Below are 17216 nucleotides of genomic sequence, written 5' to 3'. Positions count from 1 at the left end.
TTCCCCATGTTCTGACTTCTCCCATCTGTGCTCTCTTCTTTGACCTGTCTACCCCATGTGCTATCCCCCTTGTCTGCTGTCTCTCTCCTTCCTGTGCTGTGTTCTCCCCTCATGTGCTGTCCTGTCTGAGCTGTCTCCCCCTTGTGCTCTGTTTCTCTCACCCCTGTGTCTGACCGTGTACAGAACATACAGCTCCAGGGCAGGGGAGGAAGCAAAAGACAATACTGACATTACAGCAGGAGATCACAGAGGATACGTTTTGTGAGGTAAAATATTGTTTAAAAACAGTCAGTGAAATATTTTACCTCACAAAATGAATCCTCTGTGATCCCCTGCTGTAATGTCAGTATTGTCTTTTGCTTCCTCCCCTGCCCAGGAGATGTGGTATGCTCCGAGCACAGTCAGACAGACAATTTGTAAAATTAACTTTTGTTCGTGGGAAAACCCCTTTAATGTGACCAGCTTCCTCTGCCTGTAGACAAGTCACGCATTTGCCGCCGGGACCAGCCGAATGATTCACTGCGCCTGCGCGGAATTCGCGCAGGTGCAGTGCGATGTTGTTCCACTGGTGGTACCGCGCAAGAGGCTGCGTGTGTGAGTGTTTGCATGTTTTACAAGAATTTCACCCAAGAGGTTGAAGTCTGGAGTAATCTCCCCTGAAGAATTGACATACTGTGGGTTATAAACTATGCCGTAGATCAGTTTTCACACTAATAATTTAGGTTGTGTATTGATGTGATATTTAAAATCTCATTTAACTCAGCTGGTTTTGTGTTATACTGTAGATTTTCCGCACTCAAAAATCCTTCTCGAATGCACATTGCAATTACTCTTATGGAGTCTTGACTTAAGATGACCAAATTCATGGCCGCACAGTTCCTGAGTTATTGGCTCCTCGTCGTTACACTGTAGGGTTCTGGTTGGATTGTGAGATGTCTCGGTAGTGGTTCTTTGAAGGTTGTTTTCACTTGGAGATTCAGTTGATGAACAGGAAATCCCTGCATCTGTTGCGGCTGTCAAAACAGCCGCGAGACATGCAGCCACCGGGACTTGGAACATATTTTTCGAGCACTCCGAAGTCACTCAGTTAGCACCCAAACATGCGGAGATAACCTCATCTGGGTATGTTCGCTCATCACCAGTGATCACCAAGTCTTTTGCTATGCAAGGGACTTATCAATCGCCTGCAGTGGTATCGCCAAAGTATACCTGGCTGCAATTATGCTACCAGCAGTTTTGGAGGTTATCTTTAATAATTTAGCTAGAATTTCACTATTTGTACAGCACTCAGTGATGAAATTCTGGAGGGTCAAAAACTAACATCCCCAAAAATTGAGACTGTCTACAGACAATCTAGTGTTTCTGTATGGAAGCGTTTTTGATATGTGCCTTCTGATCGTCTACGATCTCTTGGTCAACAAGTCGAATAAAATGGTAGCACCTTGTTTTCAGATTCATTGGCTTCAGTCTTATATTCTATGTCTTATTCCTATAGATGGATCATACATGTTCATGGCTCCTTTTTCCATATTTTCCATTTAGCTGTCAGAGTAAGCCCTTGTCATTCGAGACAACCATCAGTAATCTCCGACGCGTCTGCTGCAGAGGGCGACAGGTCATCAACACCGAGTGACATCAACTCGCCGAGACACCGAACACATTCCCTCTGCAATGTAAGACGGTAGTGTAGGTCTCTTTTTCTCTACTTTTTTCCTTCATCCGAGAATGATTATTCACATCCTTTTAGTTGTTTATACGCTGCTTTCAGTATGTACGCTGCATGCCTTGCTGAATAGATGGGTGCACGGTGAGGGGGCAGAGAAACTGTTGTGTTTCATTAGCGGGAATGCTGCAGATTCCTGCTTGTGCCGTTTCCTGGTTACAGAGGCTTGACATATACAGCTGAGCCCCTTCTACAGGAACGGGAATAAAAGAACTCGTTGATGAATTCATTGGCGCTGATTTTGTCAGATTAATACGCAACCTGAATGCTAATAATGCAATACCTCTATATAGTGTCGGGTAATATCCCGCTCCCAGGAATAGCCATTTGTCTTCTAATCGGACGGCTTAAGTCAGAAAAGGTTAAGTCAGAAAGCTTTAAACTGAAGTATGTGCACAGTTTAAGGGGGTTCTCTAGAAATAGAAAAAAAATATTTATGCTGTATATAAATACTGAAATGCATTTTAATTAGCAAATCACACTTATTTATAGTCTGTAGTTTGTAGCTCAGCTGTTGTGACCTAGTGATAGTTTGACAGTACACAGTATAGTTCATCTAAAGCTCACATTAATCCCTCAGCATTCCAAAACACAGGGTGGACAGCAGTGTGAGCAGTCTCTTCTCCGCATCTATGGTATCTCCAGTATTAGATCAGATAGACAGGGTGGACAGCAATGTGAGCAGCCTCTTCTTACCTCAACACCTCCTAGTATCGGGTATTAGATCAGGTAGACAGGGTGGACAGTTGAGTGAGCAGCCTCTTAACTCAGCCCTCTGGTATCTCCAGTATTAGATCAGATAGCAGGGTGGACAGCAGTGCGAGTAGCCTCAGCATCCCTGGTATCTCCAGTATTAGACCACATAGACATGATGTACAGCAGTGTGAGCGGCCTCTTCTACTAGAGATATCAGGGGTGCTGAGGTAAGAACATGCTGCTCTCACTGCTTTCCACCCCATCTATCTGATTTAATACTAGAGATACCCTGGGCGCTCAGGTAAGCAGAGGCTGCTCACTCTGCTGTCCACCCCATCTATCTCATCTAATACTGGAGATATCAGGGGCGCTAGGTTAAGGAGAGGCTGCTCACATTGCTGTCCACCCAACTAATCTAATCTAAAACTAGAGATGCCAAGGGTTCTGAAGAAGGATCAGATAGATGGGGTGTGATAGCAGTGTGAGGGGCCTGTTCTAGGTTCAGCACCTCTGGTATCTCCAGTACTGGAGCAGATAGACAGAGTGGACAGCAATGTGAGAAGCCTCTTCTTACTTCCGCAGTCCTGGTATCTCCAGTATTGGGTAAGAATATACACTGACAGCACAACTTCTTACACTTGACTTGGGGGGGATCTCCTTCTGCACTTGCTCACAGCACCTGTCCTATTTATATTCTAGGACAGGTGGTTCCATCAGTGTAACAAGATGTCCATTTTCATTCTTTATAAGTAAAACGATAGTTTGATAACTAGAGGTATTCAGAAAATTTTTAACTCCCATTTCCTTTAATTATTTTTTTTATTTCCAAAAAAACCTTTAAAGGTCACGTTGATGAGATTATTGTGAGTTCACGATCATTGATTCTCTGCACTTTTTGGTTAAGGTGTTGCTTTTCTAGTGAAATGATGGAATCATTTGCATGGTTGGTGTCTGGCACAAATAAGCAACAATGCATGCATCCTCATAGAATTCCTACAGCAAGTTTCTCCCAAACCCTTCTTTGCTTCTGTACGGTAAAGCTTAGTTTACCCATGAGCATGATTACATGTTCCCCAAGTTGTACTATCTGTGATGATGTTCTTTACCTTTTTTTTTTTCTTCATTTTCCAGTCTTTAGAAGACCTGGAGGACCAGAAAAGGAAGAAGAAGAAGGAAAAGATGGGTTTTGGTTCCATTTCACGAGTTTTTGCAAGGGGAAAGCAGAGGAAATCCTTAGACCCTGGTCTTTTTGATGGTACTACACCTGACTATTACATTGAAGAGGATGCGGACTGGTGACTGTCTCTGAAATCTGCTTATTCTGTGTGTGTATATGTGAAAGGGTGTATTTGCCCGTTTACAAAGCCCGAAGCAGTCAAGTGAGCCTTTTTATTCAATTTGGACCTTTTGTTGTTGTGTTTATTTTTTTTTTTTATATTTTGCATCGCAGGTTCTGTAATTGCTGTACATAACGGAGTGTATAAAGATGTTGATTGTTGTCCTTATAGCGATGCTTTTGTATTGTAACTTTTGTCTTTACCGGATTTATCATTTTTGTGGATTTTTTTTATTATTTGGGACGTGGGTCTAGTTCTCTCATTATTTTTTTATTTTTTTCCTTTTTTGAAACTTGAAAAACTACTGTGTATTTGTATATAACGAAAAAACGTGCACTTTGTGCTTGTAGTGTCTTGTCAGAACGCAAATTTTTTTTTTTTTTTCCTTTTTTAACCCATGGTGTGATTGCATTCTGCATCTACAAATGTTTTAATTGACATTATCCTGTTTCAGGGGTGTGCCAGCTCTTTGTAAAGAAAAGAAGAGAAAAATATATATATACAGATCTTTATTCGGGATGTTCAACCAACTTTCGTGAATGAAGTATTACGATATTTCATTTTTTGCTTACACGCAGGGGAAAACAGCCAGGGTAGGTTTTCGGTTCAGACCACGTAATGGCTAGCTTGCACTGTATCGGCAGTAGTCATTCTTTAATCTTGCAATGCCTGCCTGACTAAATAGGCTTTTTTCCCTTTCCTTTTTAAGTTTTTGTAATTTTTCTTTTTTTATTTATTTGCATAAATGCACAAAGTTGTTATCTAAATTATAAAGAAAAGTAAATGTTGAAGTTCTATTTTTCCTAAAGGATGAAGGGTATGTTTATATCATATGTGTTCTATAGCTGCGGCCCCTCCCTGTCATTAATGCATCAGGCAAGTGGGCTCAGTCACATTTTTAATGCAGCTCAACCAAAATCGCACGTATAACTTAAATATTTAATAGTCACTTGGTTACGTCTTCCGAAATCCAACTTTTACCATCTCCACAGTATTTATGGCTTTTTAATCCTTGTATGTATGATCTGATGTACTTTATTACTATTTATAATATACATTGTTTTGGGGTGGGGTTTTTTTTCCCATTTGTTTTCTTAGTTTTTTTTCTGTAATAAACCTTCTGTTTTAATTGCTAATCATGTTCTAAACCAAGCAGACACTTAAAATGCACTACCCCCTGTTTGTGAGGCCTTAATTTTGTGGATAGGGCCGTCAGGTCACCACGAGCCAGTAAACGATGACCTGCATATAAGGCTAGGCTCACACATTTTTTTTTTTTTTTTTTCCAGTTTAGAAATCTGCAATCTAATAGCCGTGTGTTTTTTCTACACCTATTTGTGCATTTGTTTGATGCGAAAGAGCGCCAAAAAAAAGCAACCAAACAATGCCAGCCCGGCGGTTTAACCTGCAAATTTATGGTCCACATTGAAATGGGCAAAAAAAAAACAACATAAGACAGTTTCTCCTTGTATTCAGAACTCAAATTAAACCGCATCATGTGGATGAGAAGTTATAACTAGTGATGAGCGAACGAGCTGGGATAAGGTGATACCAGAGCATGCTCAGGTGCTAACCGAGTGACTTTGGCGTGCTCGGATAATATGTTCCAAGTCCCCACGGCTGCATGTCTTGCTGCCGTTCAATAGCCGCAACACATGCAGGGATTGTCTAATACACAGGTAATCCCTGCATGTGTTCCGACTGTCGAACAGCCGTGAGACATGCAGCCGCGGGGACTCGGAACGTAGTTTTTTAGCACGAACAAGTCACTCTGTTGGCACACGAGTTTGCACGTTTGCTCATCACTGGTTATTACTCATCCACTTTTTTGGCACTGTAAAACGCTGCGGATTTCACTTGCCCGGAAATTCAAACCAAAAAACGCAACTTGTGAACCTAGCCTAATGGTCCAGTCCTGAGAATTGATGATATTCCACTATGGGGGAGATTATGTGTGCACTTTAAGTTTCTGCCCCTAAAAGATTGGATATATATGTGATCATGTTTTAAATGCAGATACGGTGTATTTTCTATTTCCTCCAATTGATCCATAATATTGTCTGTCATATGGCCTTGAGGTTACAGATTATCATTTGTCGTTTGATCACCAAGTCATGGTGGTTACAGGAAAATTATTATTTGGGGCTTATCTCCCTATACACATTGGGTGTAAGTTGGTCAAAACGTTGTATTTCAGCAGAAAAGCCTGATCATCAGGTGTTTATGGGGCATCCCCAGCCCCCCAAAAAGATATTGGGGGAGAGAAGGTTCGGGCAGTTGGCATTTCACTAAGCAATCCTTTTGTTTTCAGGGTAGATGAGTCTGTGCTAGAGAAGTCTGGCAGCGACTTACTACACTCTCCCTGTAGAGAATACATGAATGCTCAGCCAAGCTTTTGTGTATGGGGGATTCAGGAGACCCTAGTGGAACATTTGACCAATTGTCTTCTAGGGTGTATGGGCACCTTTTACTCTCTCTGGGACATTTTTAATCCTTATCTGCATTTCTGACGTAATATATATCCTGACCTAAACCAGTTTACAAGAAATATACATACCGGTATATACAAACTAAAGAGCCATTTAAACCGGCACAGCCTTGGATGGTAAAGTCTATTTCTCATAGCGTTGTATGTTTCTTGAACATTGTGTATAAAGCCCTGGATAAATCCAATTTGCTTGGTGCGAGAAAAAAAAACCACTTACAACCTGCTTATTGATGATCTTGGTTTTCATTAAATTACAGAAATATTGGGCCAGGCAGAAAACGGCCAGCAGCAGCAGAAACATTTTTTTTTTTTTTATAAATTTCTGCGCAAGTAATTTAGTAGGTATGCTATCTCTTTTTAAGACTGGTTGAGTTGCTTGTGACCGACTCTGTGCTTTTTTTTTTTTTTTAACTTTACTAATGTCTAGATGAGTGGAGTATATAATGCTGCCATTTTTATTGTAATTTTTTTTTTTTTCGACCACAAAAATGAATGTCAATCTCTGAAAACTGTAACATGAAACATTTGATAATGTTAGATGGTATTTTTGAATTTAGTGCACCCTATTTAAAAGGGATATTTAGTCTTTAAAAAAAAACAAAACTCTGAATCTGTTTTCTTGTTCCTATGATGTATGTGTGATCACTGGTAATCAGTGCTTGAAGACGTTACAGCTTTTTAAATGGATTCGTCTGAGTTATACAAAAAAAGTGGCCGCGCTTCAATTTTCTGTGTTCAGATGAAAATGTTTTATAAAGTTTTTTTTTTTTTTTTTTTTTTTTTCCCCCCCGTGTTTTATTTTTTTAAAAAAAGCTCATGGTTTAGTATTTTTCATTACATGCTTAGGAAATAATTCTAAAAAAAGTTATTAAAAAAATGATCTATTTAAGAGAACGAGAATACATAGTTTTAAAGATTTGGTTTCATTAGTTATATAAACTTCCCCCTCTCCGAACCGAGCGGGAGGAAATTCTAAAGGCATGAAGGTAAAAAGAAACAAATAAAGCTTATTTTAAACTATTGCTTGTTCATTGTTTTATTTTATGGCATTTTGAGTGAAGTTTATTTTTATGGCCCATTAATGGTTTAAGACTAAGTTTTGGATGGATGGTACCCAGTAGAGAAGGTAAGTGTCACCAGGTAATGTTACTTGCTGTACTACATCATATATCAAAATTTGTCTCTGACCAGAGAGTCCCTTTAAATAAAGACAGTCTTCTCTGTTCTGTGTTTTGCTTTGTTTTTTTTGGTTTTTTTTGGCATTTTGTTTTCTGCACAGAACGTTTCAAAGATGTTTTCCCATCAACCTTTCATGACCCTTCTTTTCTGTGGTTTGGCTCAGTTGATTCCTTACAGACACATTAGCTCAAAGAAAGTAACATTGCTCTTTTATCTGGAAATCTATTATCTGTCGAAATCCAGTTCAGCGTAAAGGCGGCGTCTCGTGTCCAAATTCATCTCTCGCCCTGCAGCACCTCGTAAATAGTTATGTCCGGCTATTGATCATTTCACATAGCTCATGCCAATCTTTATAGGTGGGAAAGGGATGCGTCTTATACATGTTGCGCTATGTTCACATTATGTTAAAGGGGTTCTCCTTAGGATGAATACATTGGTAGAGGACAGAGCCACAGTTCCTTCTACCACCAATCATTTGGTGGGACAGCAGACATGACATGATTACGTCATGTCTGCTGTGCGGAGATGCAGAGCGCCAGGGGAAAGGGAGCAAGGTGAGTATGTGGTGTGTGTTTGTGTTTTTTTAATGAGTATGGGATGTTTGCATGTATATAGGAGGCTATGTGGGGGCTCAGCCCCTATATTCAATATGAGCCCCCACATGGCACCCACTATACAACATGAGCCCCCACATAGCTCCCACATTGGGAGTAAAGGGGTTAAAATAAGTTGACAGTCATCCTGGTCAGTGGAGAGTTGTTTTCGCCCTCTGCCTGCCTGTAGCTTTGTTGTACCCAATATCTGCTGCTTGACCTTGTTGTAATGGACTGCCGTCTTATTTTAAGGATGGAGGCAACATGACACTCACTGTATCCCTCTGCTAGTAAATCCAGAATTGAGCCCTTTTTTTCCTCACTCAATTATTTTTTCATTCTTATTACTTTTGGGATATTACTAGCACTTGTTTTGCCACCCAGCTTGTCCTATTGCCAGAGGATTGTGAACACCACAGCAGGTTTTTTATACTTTCCTAGGTTAAATAAGGTTTGGTTCAGGTGATCACCTAATCAGAAGCACATTAAGTAGAATGAGGTGTACTCTGGTTGGAATTCAACTGACACTGGAATGGCTGTCAGACATGTAGAGAAGCTGATTTTTATAAAACTATGCAGTGGTCTCAATTTTTGCCAGAGCTGTATAGTCCCCTATATTCAGCATATGTGAAGGCTCATATTGTATATAGGGGAATATCTGGGGGTTCATTGCAATATAGGGGGCTGTGTGGAAGGTCTTGTACAGTATATAGGAGGACTGTGGGAGGGTCTCACAGTATATAGGGGGACATCAGCATACTTAATTCTGCTCAATATTAAGTAATAGCATAAAAATTTGTATTGTGCAAAATTAGTTTCAGCCTATTGGTTCGGCCCTTCACAACAGTAATTCTCTCTGGAAAATTAATTTCCCACCCCTGCTCGAACATATTGGAGAATAGCACCTGCATGAATAAACTCTATAACAGGGTCTCCTACCTACCGTGTTATAGTAAGCACAAAGTAGCCACAATTGTAATTAAAGTGAGCATTAATATTTAGCATTGTGTTGGTTAAGACACATCCAGGGTAATTATTCTGATGCTGGAGGTTCAGGACACTGAGCTACAATGAGCAATAGCTTAGTTTGTTGCTCAAGAGTTCCCCCTTGTGGTCTCCATTATATTTACATCTAAGTTTACAGAATGATGCCAAGTTCCACCCGGTCATAAAAACCTTGCAGAAGAAAAGACATGTTAATCAAAGATGATACAACTGACACTATATTTTTTAATGGGGTATTGTGCGGGCTGAAGAAGGGGGGGGGGGGGGGACGACCCGGGGGGTGAATGTTAGAGGATGGGGGTAATGTGAAGGCTGAGGTTGGTGAGGGGCTGATTATTATACTGTTAGTAGATTATATGCACTCTATTACATGTAGTAATTGCTGTTTGGGGACTGAAGATGGGGAGGTAGGGGGCTTTTGGTACATACTAGCTGGGTCTTAGACAAGTATTAGTATAACAAGCTCCAATACAGTAACCATGAACTGCATCACATTTAAAGGGGATCTGTCCCCCTCTACCTTGACGTATCTGACCTATTAATATGGGCATAAAGGTAATAAAAATATGTATGCCTCATATTTATGGTCTTGTGGAGAAATGTTATATTCTCTTGCTATGTTAATGACTTCTTCCAGGCTTTGGGGCGTGCGGTGCTGTAAGAAATCCATGCCTCCTGTCTTCATTGTGATTCCCCCACCCATCGGGGTCAGTTATTACTGTGTAAGGGGCACAATGGTGGCATTATTACTGTGTAAGGGGCACAGTGGTGGCATTACTATGTGGGGTGTTAAGAGGAGCCGTTATTGTACCACACAGCAGCGGCTCAGTATTGGGGTATCAGCAGAATGAGTAGGTTGGGCATAGATATGGACGGTGCAGGAAATGTGAGAAGTCAGATGTGTCTTTGTTGTATTCTCTGTAGCCAAGTCCTGGCTGGAGAAGTCGTCATGTCAGTCTGGGCCAGATGGAAAAAGATGTGAAAAGGGACCAATTCCCTAAAAAGGAATGTCAGCTGTAAGTCACCATCTATACCTGTACTGTGATCTCTTATATGGTCTGCAGGACTTGTCTACACCTTTATGGCCTCCATATAGTAATAGCAGTGTTCGTTCTTTGTATATAGATTCCCTTTCAACCACAGCGCGGTCCTCTACTGATGTTCCCCTATACTCACAATTGGCGTGCACCACGTAGCTGTAGTAAGGATTACCTGGTTAGGGGCCCACTCAGATGTTTCGCCCCCCCCCCCCCAAGCTGAAACCCTAGCTACCCCTCTGGTTAAACGCCTTCATTGTAAGACCATAGATGGAAACTAAATGGCGCTAAACTGACACAAATCATTTTTACCACCTACCAATCAGTATTTCTACTACTAATCCAGAAGGCAAAAACGGTTGTGTAACTCCAGCCTTACAAGTTGGAGTTTTCTTTCCCCAGGACCAGCGCCTATACTGTCCACGGGTTGTTTTTGGTATTGCAGGTCGGGGATTGGTGCGGCGTTACCAGACACTTGCTATGAACCGGCGAAGTGATTCTGAGCACAGCAGATCCCCCCCCCCCATCTCTCGAATTCCTTCAAGTTCCTAATACTTAAGTAAGGACAGAAATGTCTAATCAAGTGATTGCACCTAGACTTTTTTTTAAGCAACAGGATTTCTACTCAATTTTGCATTTTAGACTTCCACTTTCCGACTCGCCCGACAAGGGGGCATAGTTTAAAATGTGTCAATATCTGAGCACATTTAGCAAAGTTATAGTAGACATGTAAAGCTAGAAAAAAAGTTTCTATGTAAAGATGCACAAAATTCATCCTCCAGCACAAACCATTATGCAAAGTTTTGGCTCATTTGTCTAGTCTAAAGGTGCAGAAATTCAGGCCTCAGCAATTCTCGCTGACCCCCTCCTTTCCCCTTCACTCCCACACACAGTGATTTGGTCGAGCATGTAGGGGTTTCCAGTGGGTAGATGGTGGTCGGCAGATACCAGGCACTCTTCTTTCTCGGAGAAGACCTTTATCATGCGCTGAATATTCAGTGTTGCCTGTTCCTTTTCTTTTTCGGGAATTGAGTCAAGAGGTTCATTAGATGGTCGGCCAGCCCCAACATGGTGCGTTTCTCTTTCCCCCATGACGGCACCATGGAGAGGGATCCGCCCTCAGGGACAGGAAACCTACAGATGAAAAAGGCGGTACCTCTCTCCCACATCAGTTGGTTTCCTGTCCCTGACGGGGAACCTATAGCACGTACCTGGAGTCGTCGCAGGATCCGGGGACCGATCCAGACCGGCAATAGGCAGCGGGGCTCCCTGCCTCGGCTGGATCGAGGCCTCGAACAGGCTCCCCCTCGAAGCACCACCATCGGGGTCGGCGGGCCTTGAGGGTGAGTGGGGAAAGGCAGTGAAGAATCCTGGAAGCCTGCCGATCCCAGGAAAAAGGGAAAAAAAAAAAAAAGGGCCTCCTGCAGTTAGTGATGGCGGTCACTACAGGAGAAGCTCAGCCGATCTGTCAAGGGGCCGGGCAGGTGGCGGCGGTCACTGAGGGCTATTTGGCAGAGTCTGACATACCAGGGAGGTGGGGGCCCACCGAGGACCACGAACCGGGCAGGCCTCTGCAGCACACAGCGGGGGCGGCGGCAGCCACCGGAGCCATGTGTGCAGCGCTGGGAGGCCACAGGAACCGGCGCGCGGTACATGGGAGAAGCCATCACCCTATCCTACTCCTCTTGCGGGGTGGCCATACCAGAGGACGTAAGGGCCCACTCAACCAGGGCAGTGGCATCATCCTGGGCAGACAAAGCCGATGCTTCAATAGATCAGATATGTAGAGCTGCCACTTGGTCTTCCCCCTCTACATTTTTAAAACATTACCGTCTAGGCTTGACCTCTTCAGATCTCACCTTTGGGAAAAGGGTTCTGGAGGCGGTGGTCCCTCCCTAGATGTACTATCTTTGTAATTCTCTCCGTGGTGCCGTCATGGGGGAAAGAGAAAATCGTAGTTACTTACCGATAACGGTATTTCTCTGATCCCATGATGGCACCCGTACATCCCCTCCCTTTCACACACACAGGTGTGCACATAAGAGTGAGTTAGTTAGCTTTAGTACTTAGCCACACGGTGCCTCTATTAAGCTTAAGTTGAGTAAATTTGATTAATTTTGGATTTTTATAACCATTGGAGTTGCAGCTGAGAGTTCTGTGTAATGATCTGTAAACCAACTGATGTGGGAGAGAGGTACCGCCTTTTTCATCTGTAGGTTTCCTGTCCCTGAGGGCGGATCCCTCTCTCCGTGGTACCGTCATGGGATCAGAGAAATACCGTTATCGGTAAGTAACTACGATTTTTGTCAGCGTTTCTCCCCTGAGTTCGCCCTGTATAAATGTTGCACAGGACTGAACTGCTTCATTGTGTTTTTGACATTCCCTTTAATTAAGGCCTGTTTCACACTTCAGTTTTTTCACGTCAGTCAAAATCCGCTACTTTTAGAAAAAAACGGATCTGCCCAAAAATGGGCGGATCCGTTTTCTTCCCCCTATTGATTTGCATTATTGGCGGATTTTGACTGATGGTCGTCTGTTGGGTCCGTTTTTTGACGGATCCGTGAGAATTTTATCGGCTCCCGGGCGGACGAGACGGACGCTGCAACGTTTTGGTTTTTTTTTTTGTTGACTGTCCGCTATTCTTAACTGCACATGCCCGGAGGCTTTGCTCCGGGAACAGTTTTAACCCTGTATTGCAGTTCCGCGAGCCGCTAAAATCTCGCTCTCGAACTTGCTCTATTCCAATCACGTCCTCGCGTTACATGCCGCGTACAAGCCACGCGCGCCCATAACATCGCGGCATTGACATATTGCGGCCATGATATCAATGCCATGAGATATTGCGGCGATGGGCAATGCTGCGAGATCACAGTGAACTTCCAGCCCGTGGTCACTTTAGATCACACCGCTTTCCATCTTCCACGGATCCGTACTGCAACGTGGTCCGCTGTCATCTGTACGTCACAAAACGGAGACAGATCAGTTGTTTTGAACCTTTGGCAGATTTCAGGTGACCGCCGACAACATAAGTGTGAAACAGGCCTAAGTTTGCAATGCCGACACGACGTTGGATGTGCGCAGGGGATGGTGTACCCCCCAGTTCTGATCTTTCATCAGAGCAGTGTTATATTTAGTATCTTCACGTGAATCTGCCGATAACCTCGGTCAACTAGAATTTCCAGAAACAGACACCAGTATATGAGGACACGATGGGAATGTAAATTGTAGTATAGGTGTGTGGGGTGTGCACGTGTAAGGTTCAACTGGACTAGCCATCTGAAGGAATTACACCGATGTATAAAAGGAAAATATTCTACACATTCACACTATAAATAGGAGAAGATCAAGTGGGCACCATCACATCAATATTAGATAAAATGCATGATATATGAAGAAATCCAAAGCAAGACAAAACACCATGCAATAAATTAGGATCACCATACAGGATACCAATAAGTACAAAAAGTATATAAATTTTATTTGACAACAAATCCAGTAGTGAACACACATTAAAAACTGAACTAAGGGTAAGACATGATTACTCCAGCAAATGACAAAATAGCATGTTCAATATTTAATAGTATAATACCTGACCGCTGATAATTGATATTACACAAAGAGGGAGATCACAAAAGCATGCTGCCAGCATAATACCATCAGTGGGCGATTGTAGAAAAGAAAAGATAAAAATAAATAACCCCTAATAAACAGAGATATATGCACAAACATAAAGCCTAGTAAAACAACATGTGTGGTGCACATTAAGCCCAAAGTAATACATAATAAAGGAACAATAATCCTGAATGGAATCTCAGCAAGCTAGATACATCACCCTACAACGGTCAAGACAGAAAAATAGGTCAGTCCCGTCATTTAAATAGCGGCAGTGTGGTCAAAGTGGTATTGAGAGTCCATGGAGGAGATCATGGACTCTCCATGCACTGCCGCTATTTAAATGATGGGACTGACCTATTTTTCTGTCTTGACCGTTGTAGGGTGATGTATCTAGCTTGCTGAGATTCCATTCAGGATTATTGTTCCTTTATTATGTATTACTTTGGGCTTAATGTGCACCACATACAGTATGTTGTTTTACTAGGCTTTATCTTTGTGCATATATCTCTGTTTATTAGGGGTTATTTATTTTTATCTTTTCTTTTCTACAATCGCCCACTGATGGTATTATGCTGGCAGCATGCTTTTGTGATATCCCTCTTTGTGTAATATCAATTATCAGCGGTCAGGTGTTATACTATTAAATATTGAACATGCTATTTTGTCATTTGCTGGAGTATTCATGTCTTACCCTTAGTTGGGTTTTTAAATGTGTGTTCACTACTGTATTTGTTGCCAAATAATTTATATACTTTTTGTACTTATTGGTATCCTGTGAGGTGATCCTAATTTATTGCATGGTGTTTTGTCTTGCTTTGGATACATTCACACTAGGTAATTTACACACACCAATTACTTCCCTCAACAAGTTATCACATATCCTATGAATAGGGGATAGCCCCTTAAAGGCCAGGCTCAATAATGAAAGTGCTTGTAGCTGGTGTCATTTTTAGAGCACCTTGGGTGTTTGCAACCTTAGAAGAGGGGCTTTCTGCCCCCCCCCCCCCCAAAAAAAAAAAAGTATCCTCCTGAGACTTTTATACAGTCTCAAGGTGGATAAATTGCTGCCTGCACAGGTTCACCTAATGCGTGCTGTATGAGACTCTTCTGCAGTTAGTAATGTTACATGTGATAACACTAGCTCACCACACAGGCTCCGATTATTTGTTCTCTATGGATTCTGGACTGCTTCTGTGATATATCCCTGTACACATCCCTAGTCACTCACGACTTGGCCAGGATGATAGTGAGGATACCCATATCCTCACTATTCGGAGCACACTGCTGTAAGCTGTCGGCTCTGCTTATTGGGATGGACTATGGTCAAACCAGAGACAGGACATTTCTGTAGTTTGTGCTTTGAACATTTTGAAGAATGTTCTTGAGCTGTCACATATAATCAGAGAAGAACATTTTATTTTTTTTCATGGGCTTTACAATATCGGTGTGAATGGAAAACACCTTTAGGGTATGTGCACACGCTGTGGATCCGCAGCAGTTCTGCAGGCAGTGTACAGTATGTTATCCTATGGGCAGTAGCGTAGCTAGCAGAGGGGGCAGTCGCCCCAGGCCCCTTGCTCTGAGGGGGCCCACCCACAGCTTCTGCCACTTAACTATGTCAGCATGCGCAGCTCACTGATTTAGCTAAAGCTCCACTGTAGTGCAGGGAGACTATAGCCTAAGGCTATGTGTCCATGTAGTGTTTTTCATGCAGAATATTCCTGAGCGGAAACGCACACCCTCTTTCCGGGAAAATGCATGCGTTATATGAAGCGCTTTTGCATGCGTTTTCCTATGCGTTTTTGCAATACAATTGAATGGATGCGGAAACGCGTGCGTTTCCACAAAATTAATGAACATGCTGCGTTTTTTTTTCTGCTAAGGGTTTCTGCAGCGGAAAAAAACACGCACCATTAGGACAACATGTGTGGATTCCATTATGATTACATTGGATGCTTTTCTTAATCGTTTCCGCAGCAGAAACAATTGGCTCAAAAACGCTGCGGAAATGCTTAAAAAAAAAATGCAACGTGGGCACACAGCCTTAAGCTTCCTCCAGCAAACTGCAGACACGCCCACACTGCTCCCTGCGTGTCTGCAGGAGAGACCACCACGCAGCACCAGCTGCTTCTTCCTGCCAGAATGGAGCCAGACAGGATGGTGCTGTGAGTAAGAGCTTGGGGGGCCCTGAGGTGTCTGTGCAGTGAGGAGGGGGAAGGACACTGCTCACCTTCTGCCAAGTCCTGGATGGTTTATTTTCTTGTATCTGAAGCACAGTAGATTTGTGACGGGTACTTGAACTTTTATACAGCTCAGAATGTGTCTCTGTCAACAGGGTTGCCACTAGGAATTTCGGGGCCCCATACTGGTAAAATTTTTGGGGCCCCTTGAGACTCCGCCCAGGCTCCACCCCTCGAACTGTCCAAAGTCCAACCGCTCTCTCTTGGAAAAACTCCACTTCTCACCAATCACACATTAACAGTTCCCATCACCAGATTACACATATAGCTGGCAGCTTTTGTTTTGGCCAAAAGATTTTTTAAGCCGCCACCATAACACGGCAGACTCTTTTGGCCGTGCCCTAATCTACTGTAACCTATTAAATATTGTTAAAATATGTGATACAATTTAGGTATATTTTTATTTTTCAATTTTTAAAATGACCAATAATATCACATACAAGGGAAAAATACCACCGCACCATGTCCAGACCACATAGTGACCTATAAGGGTATGTGCACACGCTGCGGATTCTGCTGCGTTTCCGCAGCATTTTTGGCTCTGCAGAAACGCAGCAGATTTTGCTGCGTTGTACAGTACCTTTATTTCCTATGGAAATAAAAAAAAGCTGTGCACATGCTGCGTTTTTTTCCGCGCGGTTTACAATCCGCAGCATGTCAATTGTTTTGTGCAGAAACGCTGCGGTTTTACACCTCATCCATTGAGGTGTAAAACCGCAGGGCAAAACCGCAGATAATCCGCAGATAAACCGCAGAAAAACCGCAGCACTTTGTCCTGCGGATTTCCTGCGGTTTTCTCTCCAAAATCCGCAGAGACTAAAAACTACGTGTGCACATACCCTAATACCACACAGAAGGAACAAATACCGCCAGACCACATATTACCACCACAGTGAGCGAATAATATCACATACAAGGGAAAAATACCACCGCACCATGTCCAGACCACATAGTGACCTATAATACCACACAGAAGGAACAAATACCGCCAGAGCATGACCACACCACATATTACCACCACAGTGACCGAATAATATCACATACAAGGAACAAATACCACCGCACCATGACCAGACCACATATTACCACCACAGTGACTGAATACTACAATACTGATCAGTAATAAAAAAAACACGATACTGTTACCATAAGTGCCATTATACACAGGAGATCTGTACTTAGTATGTAGTGTCTGTGTATAGGTAATACAGTCTTCCAGCCAGGGCACGTCTCTGCAGGAAATAACAGTTACCTAGAGCTCCGCTTGCAGAACACATTACTTATTTTTCCCAACTTCTACATT

General features: G+C 42.6%; 1 protein-coding gene across 8 annotated transcripts in view; it reads left to right on the top strand.

Moving 5' to 3' along the window:
• KAZN (kazrin, periplakin interacting protein) overlaps positions 1-7264 on the top strand; it is a 901428-nt gene extending 894164 nt beyond the window's left edge. For 6 of the 8 annotated variants that reach the window (XM_073585543.1, XM_073585542.1, XM_073585547.1 and 3 more), the window contains 2 exons: positions 1543-1673; positions 3551-7264. In XM_073585543.1, the coding sequence (XP_073441644.1) occupies positions 1543-1673; positions 3551-3718 (299 nt within the window). In that variant the 3' untranslated portion in view covers positions 3719-7264. Of the gene's footprint in view, positions 1-1542; positions 1687-3550 lie in introns of all 8 variants that reach the window. The other 2 variants (XM_073585545.1, XM_073585546.1) reach the window with 2 other exon arrangements.
• The last annotated feature ends 9952 nt before the right edge of the window (positions 7265-17216 follow it).

Source organism: Dendrobates tinctorius, unplaced genomic scaffold, assembly GCF_039654945.1.
Source record: "Dendrobates tinctorius isolate UK_male_01 unplaced genomic scaffold, ASM3965494v1 ptg000086l, whole genome shotgun sequence".
Lineage (NCBI taxonomy): Eukaryota > Metazoa > Chordata > Amphibia > Anura > Dendrobatidae > Dendrobates > Dendrobates tinctorius.
Note: the sequence above shows the minus strand (reverse complement) of the source record. Positions and strands in the feature narration are given on the sequence as shown.